The sequence below is a fragment of the Ranitomeya imitator genome, chromosome 7 (assembly GCF_032444005.1).
Source record: "Ranitomeya imitator isolate aRanImi1 chromosome 7, aRanImi1.pri, whole genome shotgun sequence".
Taxonomy (NCBI): Eukaryota; Metazoa; Chordata; class Amphibia; order Anura; family Dendrobatidae; genus Ranitomeya; species Ranitomeya imitator.
Genome location: NC_091288.1, coordinates 73,988,001 through 74,012,055, shown reverse-complemented (window position 1 = coordinate 74,012,055; position 24,055 = coordinate 73,988,001). Strand labels below are relative to the sequence as shown.

Sequence of the window (24,055 nt, the reverse complement as noted above, 5' to 3'; positions counted from 1 at the left end):
TGCTTTATTTTTATTTATTTTTTTACCTACTTCCTGTGTGATTACTTCATAAGAGAATCCCACTGATGACACTGCATTTCAGGGAATGGGCTAGTCCCTGCTCTGAGTAAGCATTGGTTGTCCATTCCTGCGTATGCTCAGTAGGCTCTTGTGACTGTGCACTTTCCTTGTCAGTGCACAGTGACAGTGCACTCCCTCTCAGGGCTCTGGTGAGTAGTGATGAGCTGGCAAGTGAGCGCACATTCAGTGAGCATTGTAAGGAGAAAACAAGCAAGCAGATGCCAGCCCCACTCTCACAAGTGACGTCTCTTGTGATTTTCTGTCTTGGACTTGTATAAATCAGCAGCACTTCAGACTTGGCGGTTGCGCCTTCCGTTCTTGTACCCCACCATCCAATACGTATAGGGGCATCCAGAGACATTTCTTTAACACATGATATGTGGGAAGATGAGGATCGGCGGTTTTAATTAATTTTGTTCTCCAGGCAGATAAACTGCTGCCAGATTAGTTTCTTTCTGCTCTCCACATACAGTTCAAATGGCTCCTCGCAAATTTTTACCTTATGTACAGCACTATACATAACATAGTTCTATACGAAGATTAATTTTCCCAAGGGGCCAAATGACTGACTGACTATTGTGGAGGCCAAACCAATAGGCCAAAATTAATTTTGCTCAATATTAATATAATATAAAAAATTAATAATTGTATGACTTAATATTGAGCAGAATTAAGTATGCTGACATCCCCGTATATACAGTATGACCCACCACATAACCCCCTCATACAATATCAGCCCCCACACAGTCCCCTCAATCAACAACCAAAGCGATCAACCTATGGGGCCTTATACATGTAAACCATAACAAAAATGACCCTTAATAAAATCTGTCAGTATTTAGTTATGGTAGTTGTAAAAACTCAATACATAAAGACATACATGCACTCAGTTATTGTAAAAAAACAGAGCAGAAATGAGGGGCAATAGGGAGCAGTTTTCCCCCTCACACTTCCCTTCCTGAGAACGAGGTTGGCACCCTAAGTCCCTAAGTTGAAACGGTATTGTATAATACAGGGGTGTCAAACTGCATTCCTCGAGGGCTGCAAACAGGTCATGTTTTCAGGATTTCCTTGTACTGCACAGGTGATAATTGAATCACCTACACACATAATGATTGCAGCACCTTGTGCAATGCTAAGGAAATCCTGAAAACACGCATGATTTGCGGCCCTCGAGGAATGCAGTTTGACACCCCTGGTATAATATATAATGGCATCTTGTTCCAACGCTTTTCCACTCTCTTTTGGTGATTCGGTGATTCATCAGGGAATTCCTTCAATCAGGACAAGAAAAGGAGGACCGCTCACAGGCCAAGGCAATATGCCCCTACATAGCCCCCAACATAGAATATGAGGCCCACACAGCCTCTCTATATGCAGCATGAGCCCCCACATAGCCCCGTACATACAGTATGATCGCTCACACAAAGCCCTCTGCAAACTGTATGAATCCACACGTAACCCCTGCATACAGTATGAGTCCCCACATAGCTCCCTATATACAGTATGAGCCCCATATAGCTACCTAGATAGTGTGAGCCTGCACATAGCCTCCCTATATGCAGTATAAGCTCCACATTGCTCCCTATATACAGTAAGCCCCTATATAGCCTCCTATATAGTGTGAGCCTGCACATAGCCTCCTATATACAGTATGAGCCCCTATGTAGCCTCGTATATATAGTATTAGCTCCACATTGCTCCCTATATACAGTATGAACCCCTATATAGCCTCCTATATACAGTGTGAGCCTGCACATAGGGGCTCATACTGTATATAGGAGGCTATGTGCAGGCTCACACTGTATATAGGAGGCTATATAGGGGTTCATACTGTATATAGGGAGCAATGTGGAGCTAATACTATATATACGAGGCTGCATAGGGGCTCATACTGTATATAGGAGGCTATGTAGCCTCGTATATACAGTATTAGCTCCACATTGCTCCCTATATACAGTATGAACCCCTATATAGCCTCCTATATACAGTGTGAGCCTGCACATAGCCTCCTATATACAGTATGAGCCCCTATGTAGCCTCATATATATATATAGTATTCGCTCCACATTGCTCCCTATATACAGTATGAACCCCTATGTAGCCTTCTATATACAGTGTGAGCCTGCACATAGCCTCCTATATATAGTATGAGCCCCTATGTAGCCTCGTATATACAGTATTGTACACATTGCTCTCTATATACAGTATGAGCCCCTATATAGCCTCCTATATACAGTGAGTCCCCACATAGCTCCCTATATAGCCTCCTATATACAGTGTGAGCCTGCACATAGCCTCCTATATACAGTATGAGCCCTCGCATCCCATACATATATTAATTAAAAACACATACAGACATACTCACCTTGCTCCCGTTCCCCTGGCGCTCTGCTCCGGTCCCTGTGGCTCCACCAGTCTGGTCAGCTCGTACACACCATCGCCGGCACCAGCTGATGACGTCATCTCTCTGACACCTTACAGCGGAGGCAACGCCGATGGCGGTGCACAAAACATTATAGTGAGGGCGATCTGGCGATGGGCCCCCCGGGGGTAGCCCAGATTGCTCTGATTATAATCCGCCTGTGGTGCTTATTATTTGTAAGGGATGTAACATCTTAGTGGTTGGTAAGTCCTCTTGTGCAACACTTGGGGCTTGTTCACACAAGCATTTTACAATACTAGTAAAGTGAATGAGGAATTGTGAAACCTCATGCACAGGCTGCCTATTATTTTCATGTAGATCAGACCATTTAAAGCTTTTTATCAAATCTGCAGCATGTCCGTTCTTTCAGCATTTTTTTCAGTGTTCTTCACCAATTAAAATGAATGCGGGAAAAAAAGAGCATTAAAAACGTGTGTATTTTAAGCAGCATGTTTCCTGCCAACACTTGTATTTGCAGAAGAAAAACCAGCTGCAAGTACTGAATGTGGGCACGCAGCCTTATACTAGTCTCCACCTGTTGTTTGTTGGTTTCTTTTTGAATATTTATGGTGTGTATTATTTTTCTGTTGTCTGTCTGTATATAGAGTCTTAGAGGAAAGTGACCTTTATAATGGAAGTGTATTGTGTTTTTGATGTACAGCACATCCACAAGAATTAATAACTTGGAGATTTGCAAAAAGCCCAATTCTTAATCTGCAGTTTTGTTCCTGATTTAACCATCTGTTCTTTCGGTGTTGTGATAATGTGTGGAGACAGAATAAACTGAATTACGCGCAACATCTATTTTTCCGGGCTGAATCTTGTTTTATTCAAAAGTGTGCTCGCTTACTTAAAAATGGTTGTCCACTCTTGAAAAAAAAAAAATTGTGTGTACTATACACTCCCTGTTCTGATCATATTTCTTTCTGTCCAGCTACTACACTGATGCCTCCTCCTTGTGCCAGTGAATGCACTGGTTACCCCTCCGCTACAGAGTACAATGTAAATGTCTCTCTCACCCACAATGCTCTTTACAGTTTTGTACCACTATACTCCAGCATCTCTCATCTGTTTATCACCCTACCCGGGCTTCATTCTGCAAATCATCTAAGACTACATCCTCTGTAATCTGAACCTCCCACCTCTGTCTCCAAGACTTTTCTCCTTCTGCGCCGGTTTTCTTACTCCAGATGATCCGATTGATATCAAGCCCCCAAATGTTTAATCATGTTTTAAAAACCCATCTCTTTAGACAGATGTTTCACCTCACTTCACTAATCGAACTCTTCCATCTTTCTAAATTTTCCTTAAAATCTGGTCCCACCTTATTCATCTGTCTCCACATCCTCCATGCACCCAGTAGCACTTGGTAGCTGTACTTATACAGAACTTGGCGCTATATCAATAAAATTAATATTATTTATCATTATTCAACAGCTATTGGATGCTTTGTCCTGGGGACATCACTTTGGTCACTTTTTTTTTTTATCTGTAAAATGGTGAAAGCTCAACTGCTGAAGACGGAGGGAACGTGTGCTTGGGAAGTGAGCAGAACTATCCTTTAATCCAGTGTTCCCCAACTCCGGTCCTCAAGAGCCACCAACAGGTCATGTATTCAGGATTTCCTTAGTATGGCACAGGTGATGGAATTATTGCCTGTGCAGGTGATGCAATTATCACCTGTGCAATACTAAGGAAATCCTGAAAACATGACCTGTTGGTGGCTCTTGAGGACCGGAGTTGGGGAACACTGCTCTAAACATAGCCGACAACTCCCACTCCCGTTATAAGAATGGAAGGTGATGGCTTTGAGAACACAAACATTTAATCCTGGGAATATACGGATGCTTTGTGCAGTTACTAATTCTAGCATTCAGCTTCCTCCCCTAGTTTAACAGGGAATAATAAGTACATGTTGTGGCATCCTAGGTCTAAAAGGGTTAAAAAGGGCTTTGGATACATTCGATGTTGTCTGCAATTTGTCAGAAGATTGGGACCCCCCCCCCCCAAAAGCAACAGAAGATTCTATTTATTTTTTTTAATTCCATGCTTGTTTTAGAGCAGCCTAGTTTAGCGTCAGAGCCCACGTAAGCATACACATGAGCGAGCCATGGAAGCGAGCCGTGGCAGCTGTTCCTACGCACAGTGATGGCCGGGGTGGATACTCTGTGTGTCAGCCGCATGTTCCTATAATTGCACTTTGTGCCCGGCCTCCCTGCACTTCAATTCCAGCTGACTCCTTCTTATTTAGCTTGTAAAGCCTTTCACTGTTGACTACTGTGCAAGCTATGTCCATGACTTAAAAGAGATGGCCAGAAACAAAGAGATATGCTTTCTTATTCTTTAATTTTCTTAAAGCCTATGGATACCTTTTGAAATAATTTTTACATGCCAGTGGTTGCATTTAGTTAAAGGGTAATTATACTTTCAAGTAACCTAATAATCACTCCTCCCATCAAAGTGTTTATCCTTTTAATATATTGCAATCTTCATATTATATAGCGCTGTGTACTTACAATTGCTCACTTTGCCTTTCTACCCAGATAATTCTTCTCTTCGCTAGAAGATATATTACACAGCAGTAGGGATCAATGTATCTACAGCTCCAACTCTGGGCTGACATACAAGACTTGTTGGAAAGTACAGAGTGGATGCTTTCCTGAAACGGAAAGTACTTGCAAGCAGCATAATACAAAGAATAGCAGGTTTACCCAGAATCCTTTGCAGTAGGCGGAGCTATGCAAATCATCTCTTTCCACCCCAGTCTAATCCACAGCGCTTGGAACCGCCAAGCGTGCAATGCTGCGGATTAGTTTCTAAATTTACACAGCCAACCAATTCCTACCTGTGGACACGTGTTTCGGGCTTTAGGCCCTCATCAGCACAGGGCTGGAATTGGTTGGCTGTATGGAGTGGGGCTCGGTGAGCAAGCGATACATATATGCTAGCCATGTATTTCCTTTAAGTAGAGGGCTTTTCAGTCTCTTTCGTCCCGCTATATTTAGCCCAACTTGGGTCTCTCCCTAAGGTGGCTAGCATATATGTATGGAAAGTACAGAATAATCTTTCTGTGTCTCGTTTCCCCATACTTCATCTCTCTGCTGCTCTCTTCCTCCCATCATCCCTCTCTATAGGGTATTTTGGGCATTACATGGATCTGGCAGTCTATCTGGCTTGAGAGAGACTGTTTTGAGTTGTTTTTTCCACAGTGGATGGTGAGTTCAGGAGACAGGGGTAGAGGATGTATTGTCTTATAAGTTGGGAATGAAGCCGATTTCTCTGATAAGGTATATTATAAAGTTTCTTATATTCACCTATGCCAGAGATTTATTTAAAGTTTGTTGAAAATACAGTTACCTCTTAGTAACGTTCCTCTAATTTTAGTCTGCAATTGTCATACATTTCCAAACCTCCTGATATGCTTTTTGCAGCCTGTACAAAGTTTCAGATTTTTCTTTTGAGAGAGTGTCTCTTCCAGTAATATAGGCTGGATGTGAGATCTATGTGTTTCCAGTGTGCTGCGTTTTTAACTTTCTTTTATGTATCCGCTTCTATTCTGCACTTTATTTTTTCTTCACCTGCTTTACTTCTTTTCCAGAAAGGAGAAAATGCTCAGTTCTAAGCTTTAAAAATTGCAATATTATTAATACAAATTGTATAAAGCATGCATGAAATTCATAAAGACGAACAAGACTGTACATAGATAACAAAGCAGAACGGCCAAGCAATAAACAAATATGAATGCTTGAGCAATAGCTCATTTAAGTGTAACAGACACAATGGTCCTATGTATGAATGTAAACACATACCGTATATACTCGAGTATAAGCCGACCCCCTAATTTTGCCACAAAAAAACTGGGAAAACTTAATAACTCGAGTATAAGCCTAGGGTGGGAAATGCAGCAGCTACCGGTAAATGTCAAAAGTAAAAATAGGTACCAATAAAAGTAAAATTGAGACATCAGTAGGTTGTGTTTTTGAATATCCATATTGAATCAGGAGCCTCATATAATGCTCCATAAAGTTTATGATGGGCCCCATATTAAAATTTGCCCCATATAATCCTGCATAAAGGTTAATAATGGCCCCATAAGATGCTCCATACAGACATTTGCCCCATATAGTGCTGCATAAACGTTATGGCCCCATACAGACACTTGCCCCATATAGTGCTGCACAAACGTTATGGCCCCATAGAGACACTTGCCCCATATAGTGCTGCATAAACGTTATGGCCCCATACAGACACTTGCCCCATATAGTGCTGCACAAACGATCATGGCCCCATAGAGACACTTGCCCCATATAGTGCTGCACAAACGTTATGGCCCCATATAGTGCCGCACAAACGTTATGGCCCCATATAGTGCCGCACAAACGTTATGGCCCCATATCATGCTGCACAAACATTATGGCCCCATAGTTGCTCCATACAGACACTTGCCCCATTTGCTGTTGCTGCGATAAAAAAAATTAAAAAATCACATACTCACCTCTCCATCGCTCAGGCCCCCGGCACTTCCAATATTCACCTGCTCCTCGTTCCGGCGCCGCTCCATCTTCAGCGTCTCCTGCACTGACTTTCAGACAGAGGGCGCGCACTAACCACGTCACCGCGCCCTCTGACCTGAGCGTCACTGCTGAAGACGGAGCGGCGCCGGAACGAGGAGCAGGTGACTATCGCGCAGCGCTCCCCTCCCCGTTCTACTCACTTACTCCTGGTGCGGTCCCTGCATGTCTGTTCCCTGGCGCCGGCAGCTTCTTCCTGTACTGAGTGGTCACCATTACCGCTCATTATGGGAAGTGGAGCCACATATTCATTACTGTAATGAGCGGTACCATGTGACCGCTCAGTACAGTCAAAAAGAAGCTGGCAGCGTCGGGGAAAAGACGTGCAGGGACCGCACCAGGAGCAGGTGAGTATTATTAGACAGTCCCCCCTCCCCCTCCCTTGCCGACCCCTGGGTATGACTCGAGTATAAGCCGAGAGGGGGACTTTCAGCCCAAGAAAATGGGCTAAAAATCTCGGCTTATGCTCGAGTATATACGGTAATTATGAAGATTGTGGGTATATAGTAAGCAAACTCCTACCCATGGCAATGAGGCAGACTGCAAGGTTACCATGATAAAAACAGGCCCCAGCGCGCGTTTTGCTTGTGTAATACTACTGTAATGCTAACTCGGGGTCCGGTGTGCAAGACTAAAGGGACCCTAAGTATTTTTGGCGCAAATCATGTGATCGGAGCACCAGCTAATGAGATTGAGATAGGCAGTGTATGCACACCCTGCTGTGCACATCCCCCAATGATCACCCATACCATCAATGTAGTACCACACATACGCCGCAGTGTGGACGCATCACGTACCGAGCATGTGCGGACACAATTTCCTTCTTCTCTGTAGTCTGTTTTCTCTGGCCCTCCCTGAAACTGTACATGCTTTTTCTCCTGTGCTTATTGTGAAAACCTTATGTACTACCCTCTCCACCTCCCTGCTGTTATCACTGACATTGAGAGAAGTGAGGAGAGCTGGCCTCCAGAACCAGAGCTAATCTTTGACAGATTTGTAACATTTTTATAAAACCATTAAACTAGATAAAGAACTTATAGACATTCTGCATCTGATTAATGGTAAAGCATTCTTAGCAAACACTGTTTTGAAAGTTGCTTAACTTTGAATTCAGAAAGAAAATTAACAATAAAAATAAATTACCGAAGGTGTCCATAGCCTTTAAGGGGATTTTTGCTTTTTCAGCTGCAGTTAATGAGGCTTTGGCATCTTATTGTGAAATGTAAGTGAATGTGGTTACACCCATGGGTGTTACAACATTGAATTGGATCTAAATCAATCAATCTGAAGTACCCGATCTTCAAACACTGGGAGAAAAAGCTCAGAATATGTTTTAGAAATTAGGGCATAATCTGTACAAATATACATGTATTTGAATGCCTCTATTATATTGATGGCTGGGCTGAACAGTGAACAGGACAGGCACATATTTTTACCTTTAGCGTTCCCCCTATTTCCACATAGATTGTCATCTTGCGAGTAGGGTCCTCTCTCCTCTTGGTGTTCATTGAGCTATGTGTTACTCTGTAATGTCTTATCTTGTTTGTACAAGTGCCCCCTGAATTGTAAAGTGTTGCGGAATATGTTGGCGCTATAGAAATAAAATTAGTATTACTGTTAATATATTTTTTATATAGATACATGCAGACAGTCATGGCCAAAAGTATTGGCACCCTTGAAATTGTTCCGGAAAATAAAAGTATTTCTTCCAGAAAATTATTGCAATTACACAGGTTTTGTTATACACATTTATTTCCTTTGTGTGTATTGGAACAACACAAAAAACTGAAAAAGGCAAATTGGACATAATTTCACACAATCCCTAAAAATGGTCTGGAGAAAATTGTTTGCACTTTTCCAAAATTGTAGGTAAACAATAGTGACACGTTACTCGAGTTTGCCTTGGGGTGCCCGGGTATGCACCGAGTATCATGGGTGCTGAAGTGCCATGTCTGAGTCCCAGCGGCCACATATTTCACCCCTGTTAGGCCGGGTTTGCGTCTGTGTGCGCAGTGTACGATCTGCATACATCCGCATGCGTCACAGGCTCATATCTTTAAGATGGTGTACGCAGGGACATGTTTTTGCATGCGTTCGCTTGCGGATGCGTGCGCATGCGTTGTTTTGAGGTGTGCGGCGGGGTCTGGCAAACGCAACATGTTGAATTTTTTGAGGCGTCAAATATTGCGCGATTGTCCGCATGCTGACAATTGCTTAAACACCGCATTAGCGTCTATTGGAATGCGTTGGTACACAATGACATGCGTACGAATGCGTTCGATACGCATGCGTACTTTAGACTGCGCAGGTCCAGAAAATGATGTCACCGCTTTCACCGTGTGCATAAAAAACGCAAACGCATGCCAAAACTCATTTAAACGCATGCACACGCAGCATTTTTTTTTTTTGTATCATGCGCAAGATGATGTGCTGGCGTAAGCATGATTTTGCATGCGTTTTGGCATGTGTTTGCACATGCAGATGACACACTGCGCACAGAGACGCTAATGTGAACTTAGCCTTAGATAACCACAAAACATGCGCTGATTGCTTCTGTCAGGCAATTCACACATATTTTGTGGCTGTCTACCAGCTGTGAAACATGTGGCTGCGGGGACTCAACTTTGTTTCAAGCCAGTGATGCTCCTTCAAACTCACCTGTGACCAGTAACAGGTGTAGACAATATGAAAATCACACCTGAAACCAGATAAAAAGGGGAGAAGGTGACTCAATATTTGCATTGTTAGTTTGTTACACTAAGCATGGAGAACAGAAAGAGAAGAGAAGTCAATCTCCAGAGATCTTGATGTTTCTTTGTCCACGTTGCGCAACATAGTCAAGAAACTTACAACCCATGGCACTGTAGGTAATCTCCCTGGACTTGGACAGCAGTGACCAATTTGATGAAAAGTTGCAACTCATAGTCCGGATGGTGGATAAGCAACTCCAATTAAGTTCCAAAAAATTGTAAGCTTTCCTGCAGACTCATGATGCATCAGTGTGAGCGCAAACTGTCGACATTTGAATGAAATGAAGCGCTATGGCAGGAGGTCCCGGAGGACGCCACTGTCGACACAGAGACATAAAAAAGCTACACTGTAGTTTGCCAAAATGTATGTGAGTTAGCCAATATCCTTCTGGGAAAGCGTCCTGTGGACAAATGAGACCAAGATTGAGCTTTGTTGGTAAAGCACAACATTCTACTGTTTACGGAAAACCGAATGCGGGCTACAAAGAAAAGAGCACAGTACCTACAGTCAAATATGGTGGAAGTCCAAAGATGTTTTGAGGTGGTTTTGCTGCCTCTGGTACAGAATGCCTTGACTGTGTGCATGAAATCTGAAGATTACTAAACGATTTTGGGTCGCAATGTAGTACCCAGTGTCAGAAAGCTGGGTTTGCTTCCTAAGTCATGGATCTTCCAGCAGGACAATGAACCCAAAACTAATTCAAGAAGCACCCAGAAATGGATGTAAAAAAGCACAGGAGGGTTCTGAAGTCGCAGAAATGACTCTGGATCTAAATCCCATTTAAAAACTTTGGAGGAATCTTAATTTTGCTGTTGGGAGAAGGCACCTTCAAATATGAGAGACCTAGAGCAGTTTACCAAACAACAGTGCTCCAAAATTCCTGTTGATAGGTGTTAAGAAGCTTGTTGCTAACAGGAAGCTACTGACTGCAGTTATTTATTCCAAAAGGTGTGCAATCAAATATTAAGTTGAGGGTGCCAACAATTTTGTCCTCTTTTATGGGGTTTTGAGTGAAATGATGTCCAATTTGCCTTTTTCTTCCTCTTTTTTTTGTGTTTTTCCTTAATACAAACAATGGAAATATACATGTATAAAACAAAACATTTATTTTCTGGAACAATTTCAAGGGTGCCAACACTTTCGATAATGACCGTATGTCAACCTTAAAGGGAACCTGTCACCCCCAAAATCGACGATGAGCTAAGCCCACCGGCATCAGGGGCTTATCTACAGCATTCCAGAATTCCGATGTATCGTGAAAGATGAGAAAAAGAGGTTAGATTATACTCACCCAGGGGCGGTCCTGCTGCGGTCTGGTCCGATGGGCGTCGCGGTCCGGTCCGGGGCCTCCCATCTTCTTACGATGACGTCCTCTTCTGGTCTTCACGCTGCGGCTCCGGCGTACTTTGTCTGCCCTGTTGAGGGAAGAGCAAAGTACTGCAGTGCGCAGGCGTCGGGCCTCTCTGACCTTTCCCGGCGCCCGCGCACAGCAGTACTTTGATCTGCCCTCAACAGGGAGACAAAGTGCGCCTGAGGCACAGCGTGAAGACAAGAAGAGGACGTCATTGTAAGAAGATGGTAGGCCCCGGACCGCGACGCCCACCGCAGCGGGACCCACCGGGTGATTATAATCTAACCTCTTTTTCTCATCTTTCAGGATACATTGGGGGCTTTTTTACAGCATTACAGAATGCTGTAGATAAGCCTCTGATGACGGTGGGCTTAGTTTATAGGCCATTTTTGGGGTGACAGATTCCCTTTAATACATTTTCCAGACTCTCACTTTTTCTTGTGTACCCTTTAAAAGGTAACTGAAAATCTATCTTTGGGAAACACCACTGCTTTGGATATTGTCATTCTGAAGACACAGGCTTGGATCACACCAGCGTATGTTCTCCCATGTGAGAGAATCGGGCCGATAATGCTATTCTCACTAGGATTATACTCTGTCAGGGTTTGATCTGACGGTCACCTTAGTGTGATCCGATTCTCTCACGTTAGAGAATTGTATAACCGGCGCGCAGAAGATGGAGAACTTAATTTCTTCATCTTCTCCAATATTTCTGTGACTGCCCTCAGATGACATCCGAGTGCAGTCTGATGTTTTAAATGCACGGATATATTTGTACAAGTGATTGGTAATGATGTGCAGTACTACGCACAGCCACTACAGCACTATGCCGGAAAACAATGAAGGGGCCCAGAAAACCCCTTTTGATTTTATTGTTACCGCAGCAAACCATATACATGTACGGCTTTGGATGACTGAATGGCTGTCCTATTAGAATATTGCACAGTTGCGTTAGTAGCCAGTACACTAAGGCGGCTACGGATATCAATCATTTGGCCAACTTATGGTGAAATGGTTTTTCAGATCTTTAGATGGGTTAGATCTTTACAGACTTTGCTGTTCTACTTTGTATTTACGTTTTCTTTTTTTCAGAATATGTTTTGGTTTGTTTTTCCTCTTGGAATTTGAAGTAAACATACTAAATTAACCAAACCTCCTTTTCTTCAGAAATCGATTCCCTGAAACTGGCACAGCTGGCAAAAAAGGCTCAAGCCAAGAGAAAAGCTACTCCGGTGGTTGGGGACATGCAGCCCCTCATGGATGCCTTACCTGAGCTGTCCGCATTAACCTCTGCTAGTAAGCCGCGAGCTCGGCGGAAGCAGCCCAAAGAGTAAGTTGTCTTATTTCTTATTTTCTACCTTACTAAAAAAAAAAAAAAAACTCCTTCAAATTTTGTTTGGTGATGCTCATTAGGCGATTTCTCACTGACCGCATTTATCCTACATCCATTGGGCACAGTGACGTCGCCTATGTCCCTGGAGGCGATGGCCGTGCTTGACACTTTTTCTTACCGCCGTGAACTTTACTTGAAGCTTGTACGCCAGTCGATTTCCTAATCTGCATGCCAGGTACAGGTTCCCCTGATTTTGTATTTATCAGGGTCCCAATGGTTGAATCCGCACTGATCCAGAATTCATCTCTAATCACAGTAAGTGATATGTGTTTTCAGTTGGAATATCCCTTTAAACTTGTAATCCACACAATAAGCCGATTATGGGGTGAAAATTGGAACATTAGACCAACTGATTCACACAGTCAAACGCATCCTTGTTTGGGGGTCCGAATACGGACCATGAATCGCGGAATGGCTGCAGGTCTCCTGACCTGAACGTTATAGCCTCATAGTCAAAAAAAGGAGACAAAGTTTGGGTTAGGGGACTCAGTAAATCACGGTCTGTACTAGGACCACTAAATGCGGATGTGTGAAACTGGCTTTATTCTTTCAGTAAGGGACAGGTGTATAAAACCACTGTGCAAAGCAGGGTTGTGGAGTCGTTAAGCCAAAGCACCAACTCCTCAATTTCACTGACTCCGACTCTGACTCCACAGCCCTGGTCACTACTGAGCATGTGCATAAAGCGCAGCACAGATTTATGTCCACTAAAAGCCGAGCTTCTTAGATCAGGAACAGAACAGACTTTTATAGGACATTTCATAACTTTCCCAAATTCCTGAGTGTACTATTGTACCCAATTTATTATATATTTTAGGAGTCTGAGTCGGTCTATTTTATTCCAATTCCACCAAAATGGGCACAAACTCCGCAGCCCTGATGCAAGGAGCATTTTAATCAATAATAATACTGCCATTCAGTGACCATATGAGGTTCAGATCCCTGGTCTGTGCATGCGTTGCGCATCTCCTTATCTAACATCTGCAAGGAGTTTGTATGTTCTCTCCGTGTTTGGATGGATTTCCTCCGGGTTCTCAGGTTTCCTCCCACACGGCAAAGACATACTGATAGGGAATGTAGATTGTGAGCCCCAATGGAGACAGTGATGAAGATGTCAGTGATGGGCTGTGGAAATTATTGGCATTATATAAGCCAGCAAAATAAATTAATACGTTAAAGTATATAAAATCAATCATAAATGTAACGAAAATGCCCTCCATTATGTATATGTGGGTTGCGTGTACAGTACTTGCCTTACATAATAGTAAATGAGGTATTAACACTTTCTGTAGCACAGAATAAGTCACGTACACAGAATCCCGGCTTCTCTCTGTAGCACAGAATAAGTCACGTACACAGAATCCCGGCTTCTCTCTGTAGCACAGAATAAGCCACATACACAGAATCCCGGCTTCTCTCTGTAGCACAGAATAAGCCACATACACAGAATCCCGGCTTCTCTCTGTAGCACAGAATAAGTCACGTACACAGAATCCCGGCTTCTCTCTGTAGCACAGAATAAGCCACATACACAGAATCCCGGCATCTCTCTGTAGCACAGAATAAGCCACATACACAGAATCTCGGCATCTCTCTGTAGCACAGAATAAGTCACGTACACAGAATCCCGGCTTCTCTCTGTAGCACAGAATAAGCCACATACACAGAATCCCGGCATCTCTCTGTAGCACAGAATAAGCCACATACACAGAATCCCGGCTTCTCTCTGTAGCACAGAATAAGCCACGTACACAGAATCCCGGCTTCTCTCTGTAGCACAGAATAAGCCACATACACAGAATCTCGGCATCTCTCTGTAGCACAGAATAAGCCACATACACAGAATCTCGGCATCTCTCTGTAGCACAGAATAAGCCACATACACAGAATCCCGGCATCTCTCTGTAGCACAGAATAAGCCACATACACAGAATCTCGGCATCTCTCTGTAGCACAGAATAAGCCACATACACAGAATCCCGGCTTCTCTCTGTAGCACAGAATAAGCCACATACACAGAATCCCGGCTTCTCTCTGTAGCACAGAATAAGCCACATACACAGAATCCCGGCTTCTCTCTGTAGCACAGAATAAGCCACATACACAGAATCCCGGCTTCTCTCTGTAGCACAGAATAAGCCACATACACGGAATAACGGCTTCTCTCTCTGTAGCACAGAATAAGCCACATACACGGAATCCCGGCATCTCTCTGTAGCACAGAATAAGCCACATACACGGAATCCCGGCTTCTCTCTGTAGCACAGAATAAGCCACATACACGGAATCCCGGCTTCTCTCTGCAGCACAGAATAAGCCACATACACAGAATCCCGGCTTCTCTCTGTAGCACAGAATAAACCACATACACAGAATCTCGGCATCTCTCTGTAGCACAGAATAAGCCACATACACGGAATAACGGCTTCTCTCTCTGTAGCACAGAATAAGCCACATACACGGAATAACGGCTTCTCTCTCTGTAGCACAGAATAAGCCACATACACGGAATCCCGGCATCTCTCTGTAGCACAGAATAAGCCACATACACGGAATCCCGGCTTCTCTCTGTAGCACAGAATAAGCCACATACACGGAATCCCGGCTTCTCTCTGCAGCACAGAATAAGCCACATACACGGAATCCCGGCATCTCTCTGTAGCACAGAATAAACCACATACACGGAATCCCGGCATCTCTCTGTAGCACAGAATAAGCCACATACACGGAATCCCGGCATCTCTCTGTAGCACAGAATAAGCCACATACACGGAATCCCGGCATCTCTCTGTAGCACAGAATAAACCACATACACACAGAATAAGCCACATACACAGAATCCCGGCATCTCTCTGTAGCACAGAATAAGCCACATACACAGAATCCCGGCATCTCTCTGTAGCACAGAATAAGCCACATACACAGAATCCCGGCTTCTCTCTGCAGCACAGAATAAGCCACATACACAGAATCCCGGCTTCTCTCTGTAGCACAGAATAAGCCACATACACAGAATCCCGGCTTCTCTCTGCAGCACAGAATAAGCCACATACACAGAATCCCGGCTTCTCTCTGTAGCACAGAATAAACCACATACACAGATTCCCGGCATCTCTCTGTAGCACAGAATAAGCCACATACACAGAATCCCGGCTTCTCTCTGTAGCACAGAATAAGCCACATACACAGAATCCCTACTTCTCTCTGTAGCACAGAATAAGCCACATACACAGAATCCCGGCATCTCTCTGTAGCACAGAATAAGCCACATACACGGAATAACGGCTTCTCTCTCTGTAGCACAGAATAAGCCACATACACGGAATCCCGGCATCTCTCTGTAGCACAGAATAAGCCACATACACGGAATCCCGGCTTCTCTCTGTAGCACAGAATAAGCCACATACACGGAATCCCGGCTTCTCTCTGCAGCACAGAATAAGCCACATACACGGAATCCCGGCTTCTCTCTGTAGCACAGAATAAGCCACATACACAGAATCCCGGCTTCTCTCTGCAACTAGGGCAGGGCTGCTGTATTTGGGTACAGCAGCCTATCAATCACAGTGAACACAGAGAATGAATGGCGTACATAACCCAGCATGCACGGCAACAGTGGTGGTCAGCCACAAACTAATGTCAAAGACTGCTATACCCACATACAGCAGCCCTGCCCTGCCCTAGGCGCTGTTTAATTGTGTACCTGTGCTTCAGCCTGTCTCACCCTTTATCTATGGTGCTGGTTAGGCAGTGTGTAGGTTGGACCTGAAATGTCTATGTCTGGACCTGGTCGGCCTTTATCTGCACTTGCCCCTCTGGTGCCATGGGAGTGATTCAGAAATGCTTCAGGTACAGCTTGCATTTAATGTGGTCTTGCTTTTAATACATGTAGGAGGCCTTTATGAAACAGCGAATATATAAAACGTAGAGTAGGACTGCCCCATTATGAGAATGCCGTGACGTGGCGGGGTGGCTCAAAGAATTGATCAATTGTTTGCTAAATGTCTCATTTTGAAATACAGTTAGAAATCAATATGTGCATGTGCACTTTATGTATTGTGTTCTGACCATAAGCAGCACTGGCTTCTCCCCTCTTGCATTTTGCCTTTCTACCTAGTAAATTATTTAGCTTTTCTTTGCTCTATGTAGAAGCAGGAAGTCTCTTGTCCCTGCATTTACAATCCCTCTCTTCACCTCTTGACTTGGCCGCTTCTCTCCTCCCTCCTGCCATAGACATTTGCCGTGACCCATGACTTGTGCAGAGAAAATTGACCTCCTGTTTCTACATAGAGCTTAGAAGGATTCACCTAGTCTGTTTCTAATCACGAGATGGCATACACCTCATGGAAAAGAGAAGAATTAACTGGTTAAAAGGGGAAAGTGAGCAATTGTAAGTACACAGTGCTATATAACATGACTGCAGGAAAACTATGGTACATTTCTAATTGTGGAGGTATTTGCACTTTTTTTTATTATTGCACCTAATACGTATTGGATAGGATCTTGAAGATGGGAATAAGCATTTAATCTCCGTATATTTGACCCTTTTTTCAGTGGTTTTACGTACAATCGTACAGTTTACTTTATATTGAACTGTTTGCTGCTGAAGCGTATTATTTGACCCTACAAAAAACACTGAAGCATAAAGCTAAGGGTTTAGTGGATATTCAAAGCCATAGGAACCTACTCTCAAGGAATAACTCTAAAATCAGTTTTATTAGCATATGAGACTTAATAAAAACAGTACATGTAAAAAGGAACCAACCTAAAAGATGTGGACCCAGGACTCCCAACATATTTTTCGCCTTGGCTTTTTCAAGGCCTTTTTATACGATACATTTATTTTGATTTGTATTGAATGATGTTGAGATATTTATTCACACCCTACCTTATGGATTCAGTTAAGTGTATTATATCTATCAACACCATGGCGATTATTTATTCTGGATACTGACCACAAATGTGCTCGGATAAGGTGTTATCTGAGCATGCTCGTGTGCTAACCGACTGTCTTCAGCATGCTCGGAAAATATGTTCGAGACCCCGCGGCTGTTCAACAGCAGCAACACATGCAGGGATCGCCTGTTTGTTAGCCAATCCCTGCATTTGTGGCGTCTGTCGAACACCTGTGACACATGCAGCTGCGGAGACTAGAACATATTTTTCGAGCACGCTGAAGACACTCGGTTAACACCCGAGCATGCTGAGATAACGCCTTATTTGACCACGTTGGCTCATCACTACTGACCATATAGGTTATCCCCATGCTCGATGCATTTTTCACGAGCTTTCTTTTTTTGTGATGTTCCCTGCCTTTTCTAGTACTGTTCTTATTTAGTCTCATATGTTAATATAATTACATTTATAGTTAGTGTCTATTCATTTTTCGTAGGTTTGGTATTGCACGTTACACAAACTGATTTTTTTTTTATTGCAGAATTTTAGATTAAAGATTGAAATAGCTGCTTATTTGTGATCCCTCTTCATTCCTCACACCCATTCACACTTTTTTCTTCAATATCCATTTTCTTTCCGGTTGTCCTCGATGCTCTGCGTCTCCTCCCGTGGCTCATGCTCCTGGGCCAGAATTTACACACTATAATATAACCAGCGTAAGCCCGTACGCACATTTTGCAAATTTGCAAGAAAATCTGCGGAATCCGTAATGAGAGATTTTCTTTATTTCTAACCTCCCACTCTGAGCTTATTGTGAGCTGGGGGAGTGTTGGGCATGTGTTTGTGCTGGCAACTGCAAGTATTAGTCACTGGAAGCAAACAAGTGTGTTAGTTCTGTCCGCAACTGGGAATATCCAGAATGGACTGGGAAACCAGAAAGTGTGGCCTTGCCCTATGTTCACAGTTTTCGAAGGAGTTTTTCGAACAGATGCAAAAGCATTTGTGTTCATTTTTATGCCTAATCCACTTTGCTGTTTATTTAAGAAGGTTTTTTTGCCTTTTTACCTGATTAGATTTAGAAAAAACGTCTGGAATAGAAAAGGAAGAAAATGTGTGTCACTTCTTTTGAAGTGGATCTTGATGGAATCTGCTCCAAACTAGGCACTGTGAAGTCCCAAAGCTTCAGGAAAAAGAGTCTTCAGAAAATTCTATTTTTTTGTAGGAGTTTTTCTTTTCCTGAAACTGTTTTGAACACCTCAAAGAAAATGGTGTGAACACAGCCCTACATTGCAGCCATAAAGTGTACAGACACAATCGGACGGCAGTGTTAAAGAGCCTAAAAATGACCTGGTCAGGACTAGGGTTGAGCGACTTTTAGTTTTTTTAGGGTCGAGTCGGGTTTCGCGAAACCCGACTATCTCAAAAGTCGAGTCGAGTGAAATCGGCCGATTATGGCGAAAAGTCGGGGATCGACCGAAACACGAAACCCAATGCAAGTCAATGGGAAATCTTTTTTTTTTTTTCCTCTCTCTCTCTCTCTCTCTCTTACACATTGCAAATCGCTACAGCGCACAAGCGACAAGATGGTGATAGGCGTCCACGCCCCTAAGACCTATGTCATCACTCTGCCCACGCTCCTTCATTGGCTGAAAAAATGGCGCCAAACGCGTCATACGAAACGCGACTTTGGCGCGAAGATCGCCGACCGCATGGCCGATCCCACACTAGGATCGGGTCGACTTTTGAATTTGTACGATCCGTTTCGCTCAAGCCTAGTCAGGACTAATATTCAGGGCTGTGGAGTCGGTAAGCCAAACCTCCGACTCTGACTCCGACTCCTCTATTTCCATGACTCCGACTCCACGAAAATGGGCTCTGACTCCACGACTCGGACTCCACCGCCCTGCCAGGGCTTCGGAGTCGGTAAGCCAAGCCTCCGTCTGCTCAATTTCCATGACTCCGACTCCACCAAAATGGGCTCTGACTCCATGACTCCAACTCCACAGCCCTGCTAATATTTGTCTGGCTCTGTAGCCTGCCGAATCCCAATGGTGTGTATTATACACGCTGTTACGCTATGTTCACACATTGCTTTTCTGCTGTTTTTTTTCTTTTCTGCAGCCCAAACTTGATCTTTTGGCAGTAAAAAAGCTCCATACAAAAACCTGGTTTTGCTGGCTTTTTTATGCTTTTCTTGCTATATTTTCCAGGTTCCCAAAGTTCAGCTTTGCTTCCACCATACAAGCATGACCAATGCAAGACGTATGTGAAAACATAAAACATTTTTTTGGAAAAAATAAAGGCAATTTGATCAAATTATTTAGTGGAAAAAGTTTTTTCTTGTCTGAAAAACAGTGACTATTCTGAAAAGAAAAAAGTTCATATGAGCTCATGAAAAGCAGGTGTGAGGGAGGGTTGAATTGGTCGGGCATAGTTTACCTTTGGCAGAGCATTGAGTTGGAAGCCTTCGGAGGAGCAGCTTGTTCTGGCTAGTCTATTGTCACCTCAATAGTAAATCATGGTGTTTGTTTTTTTTATATGTATCAAGCCTTCTCCGATCTGTTGACAATTCCATATTTCCTTCATTAGTGTTGAATAAATGCATTAGTAAAAGTGGTATTTTAATTTCAGCTCCATAGCAACATGCAAGGTGTGGTGGGCGTCACAACCTGCTTAATACTGGCAGTCATGTACAATAATTAAGTCATCCGCTGCACTTATCGGCTGGAAAGCCCCAGAGAATGGAACCAGCTCAGTCTTGCCAGCTGCCAAAACTCTGTTCCCATCACGATTTTTCTGCTATCTGATTCCTTCTGGGTTTAGTACATCGGACTAACTACCTGTCTCTGCAATCGCGCTCATTTCATAGTGAAGGCCCAATGGCTTCTGATGTAGATCTGTCAACATTTCTTCACCATATGCTTTTTAAGTAAGACACATTGAGACTTTATCTCACAAAGGAAAAAAAATGTCATCCCAACGACTCCAAAGTATCATTAGAGATCGATTAGATGCCATTTCTTCAGGTTTTCGTTCCTTTTGACAGTTGGAATAACGGGGTCTCTTAGTTTTACCATGATAAACAATGGAAACGTTGCTACCCAATCTAAGAGCAGCATGATGTCACGGCAGAGACCCTGATTCCATTGATATGTCGCTTACTGGACTGATTGCTGTAATTTTGATGAAATCCCTGTTTTCTCTGCAGTAGATCTGCCAGGCTTTTGAATGCTGAGCTCTGTATAACCCCGCCCACATCACTGATTGATGCTGTGCATAGGCAGAAAGCAGCCAATCGGTGGTGGGGTTATTCAGAGCTCATGCATATGGAGGACTACATGGCAGCACGTTTACTAGGCCTCTAGTGATAATCTCTCTAGTGATTTTTATCAAAACTACAGCAAGCAACCCAGTAAGTGACAGATCACTGGAATCAGACTTTAGGCCCTTATATTATGTTCCTCTCATATTTGGTGGCAAAAATCTGGTGACTGATTGCCTTTACATTTTTCTAGTGATGCCATTTTTGCAACAAAGTAGTATAGAAATATCGATAAACGTGTAAATTGGCAAAATGTCAAGGGACTACCACAGAAATATGAGGAATTAATCCAGTCCCAGGAAATAAAAGTCCTATTGATCTGTACATATTCACTTTACCTTGTGTGGTTACACACAAACAAACTGCTTACCCTTCAAGTATCATCTTTCCAGACTATGCTGGCTCGAATGAAATGGCTGTAGTATAAATAATGCACTTTAGGCGTTCTGCCTGAAACACAGAAACAAAGCTGACTTGTTCAGCTCATATCACATATACAAGGACAATGAGGGTTAGAGTTAGGCTGGTTTTGCACCTTGATGGAGCCATCTTTCTGGCCTTTGTGTGTCTGAAGCTAAACACTAAACCGGATTTAGACCGAACACACGGGGAGCCATAGACTTTCATTATGCAAACTGTCCCCAACATGGATTTTTGTCTCTTTCGCCCTTTTTCAGGCGGTGTCCATCACTTAATCCAGGACTAATATTACCAAAACGGAGGCCAAACAGAATCCAGCGTTTCATATGGTCATTTGTTTTGTGTTTGCCTCATTGTGTTTGCCATCAGGATTTCCATCAGAATCTAATTTTTGGGGCTTCAGATGGAAGCATCCGATGGAGTCAGGAAAGGGGCTCAAACATGTTGTGAAAGTAACCATAGTGTGATACCACAGACATTTAAAGAAAGAGTGGAGAAAAGCGGAATTGAACCTTTGATCGTTTTGTACTAGAATTGAGGGAATAAATTCACAGGACCCCGGTCCAGCGGTCAGATAGGTATTCCACGGCCACTAGGCAGAGGTCCTGTGATCCGCTTCCTGGTGGCATCTGCAGCTCCTCTTTTGATCAGCTGTTTTTGGTGCCTTTGAGGATCATCGTGTGCACCTCATGCTGCAACGATGACGCCACGCCAACGGCTACTCAATGGAGGAACGTAGGAGGCCATTAGGTAGGAGGTGGTTTGCAGGGCTTGTGAGTCCGTTCACTAATCTCTACTTTGTGCCATGTAATGAAATACTTCAGTGTTGCAGCATATAGTGTGATTCATGTTCACCTATGAAGCCCAGCCACACACAAGTCTTAAGATTACAAAGATGGCGGCAATCAAGCCTTCAGTGGTCCACTGGCTACCCATTGACACCCCGCGATCCAACAATACAGTGCTGTAAAAGAAATGATCTAGGACAGTAGGACAAGCTGGAGGACGGCCGGTTATGTTACCACTCGGTCAATGATCAGAGTCATTTTAATTTCCAGATTGCTTATCCTGATTATATGGATTCCTACACTGGCCACCTGAATATTTAAATACCTTTAAAACCATAATTAATTTCCTGAGTGACACAGATTGACCATAATATACAATCCTTGCACTCGCCTAGATTGTTTGCTGATAGGCTACGTTCACACTAGCGTTATGCTAGTGTGCGTCGAGTTAGCGTCGGGCGACACAGCGGCGACGCACGCGTCATGCGCCCCTATACTTAACATGGGGGACGCATGCGTTTTTGTTAGTTGCGTTGTGCGACGCATGCGTCTTTTTTGCCGCAAGCGTCGGACCAAGAAAACGCAACAAGTTGCATTTTTCTTGCGTCCGATTTTCGGCAAAAAAAACGACGAATGCGTCGCAAAACGCAGCGTTTTTGCGTGCGTTTTGCCGCGTTTTTTTGTGCGTTGCGTCGCTGACGCAGCGGCGCACAACGCTAGTGTGAACGTAGCCATACAGTTTTGGGGCATTACAGTTTTAATTGCTCTTTGACAATACAGCTCGATAATCTACAGAAGCGTTTATTTGAGGAGATTAGAACTGATGAGTGGAAGGACATAAAAATCCTTGAGCCATTTGTAAGGGTTATTAATAAAAGATTAGTCTCTGCGGGAAGCCCAGTCCCACCTCCCACTCTGATAAAACCCACTTTGGTGCGTTAGCAGGAACTGTATACAGATGGGATTTCTAACGTCAGGACAGTGCCGGGGTGATTAGGTGAGGGCTCGTATTGTGTATAGGCAGGGCATGCACCCAACTGCGCCCCATCTCGGATCCCCTTATGTACAGCCAGCCAAGATGTCCGGGCAAAGCCTCCCTAGAGCGCCAGTGCCAGCAGCGTCATCTCTCGTCCTTTTCTTTCTCTCTCCTTGTATCTTGTCTATTAGAAAAGCTGAGGCCGTAGTTATCACTGCTGAGTTAAAAAAAAAAAAAAAAAAAAACTTATGATAACTATAATATACAAAAGATCCATTTCCTGCTTTCGAGACCATACTAGGTAATAAAAAGTGGCACGTACACATTTAGAGATACTGACATTGAACCCAGACATAATGACATTGGCAGACATGGGCGATGCTGAGGTTATAATGAACATATTGGACCACAGACAATAAGACGTGGAGCCAAGTCTTCGTTTACTTTGTCACAGGCAAAAATTCATCTGTCAGTCCCACAAAGGAGCTTTAAGAAATGATTCATGTGCTCAGCCAGACACCATCCATTTTCTATTTGCTGCCAAAGTACGTAATGACTGAAACCTCGGCATCATCTCCACATTCTGTCTGTTAGTTACAAAGATTGGAAAGAACGTCCACCTGCTTCTGCTAAATGATCTGCCATCTCTGTCACCCATCATTAAGGAGATGATACTGTGTTCTCCTGTGGACTTGTCGGATGTCATATTTCTAGCGTACCTAACATTTTAGGAGACTTTTCACAATAAGCTGTCCTGTGTTTGCACATAGGGAATTACACCATTTCTGGTCATTTTATGACTTGTATCCTCTAGTTTTTCCCTCTGCTGGCCCTATCTCCCTGTCTCTTTTGCACACCCTTAGCAGGAGCAGCATGGAGAAGATCATACAGTAGTACTGAACTGTGTAGCTGTGAATCCATCAATGGTGTGATACACATTAACACTAGCTGAATGGGTGTGCCTCTTTCATTTTGCTTCTTACATTGCTCTTCCTTCCTTTATTAGACTAGTAGGCAGCTGTAGGATGATCCCTGAGTGTTCTGGCAATATTTCTTGTTTTCAGAATGATTCATTAATCTTGGAGGAGGGGGTATGAAAAGA

At 43.5% G+C, this 24,055-nt stretch overlaps 1 protein-coding gene across 1 annotated transcript in view; it reads left to right on the top strand.

Moving 5' to 3' along the window:
• SLX9 (SLX9 ribosome biogenesis factor) overlaps nt 1-24,055 on the top strand; it is a 187,215-nt gene that overhangs the window by 125,088 nt on the left and 38,072 nt on the right. The window contains exon 4 of the mRNA XM_069733515.1: nt 12,326-12,488. Coding sequence (XP_069589616.1) covers nt 12,326-12,488 — 163 coding nt within the window. The remainder of the gene's footprint in view (nt 1-12,325; nt 12,489-24,055) is intronic.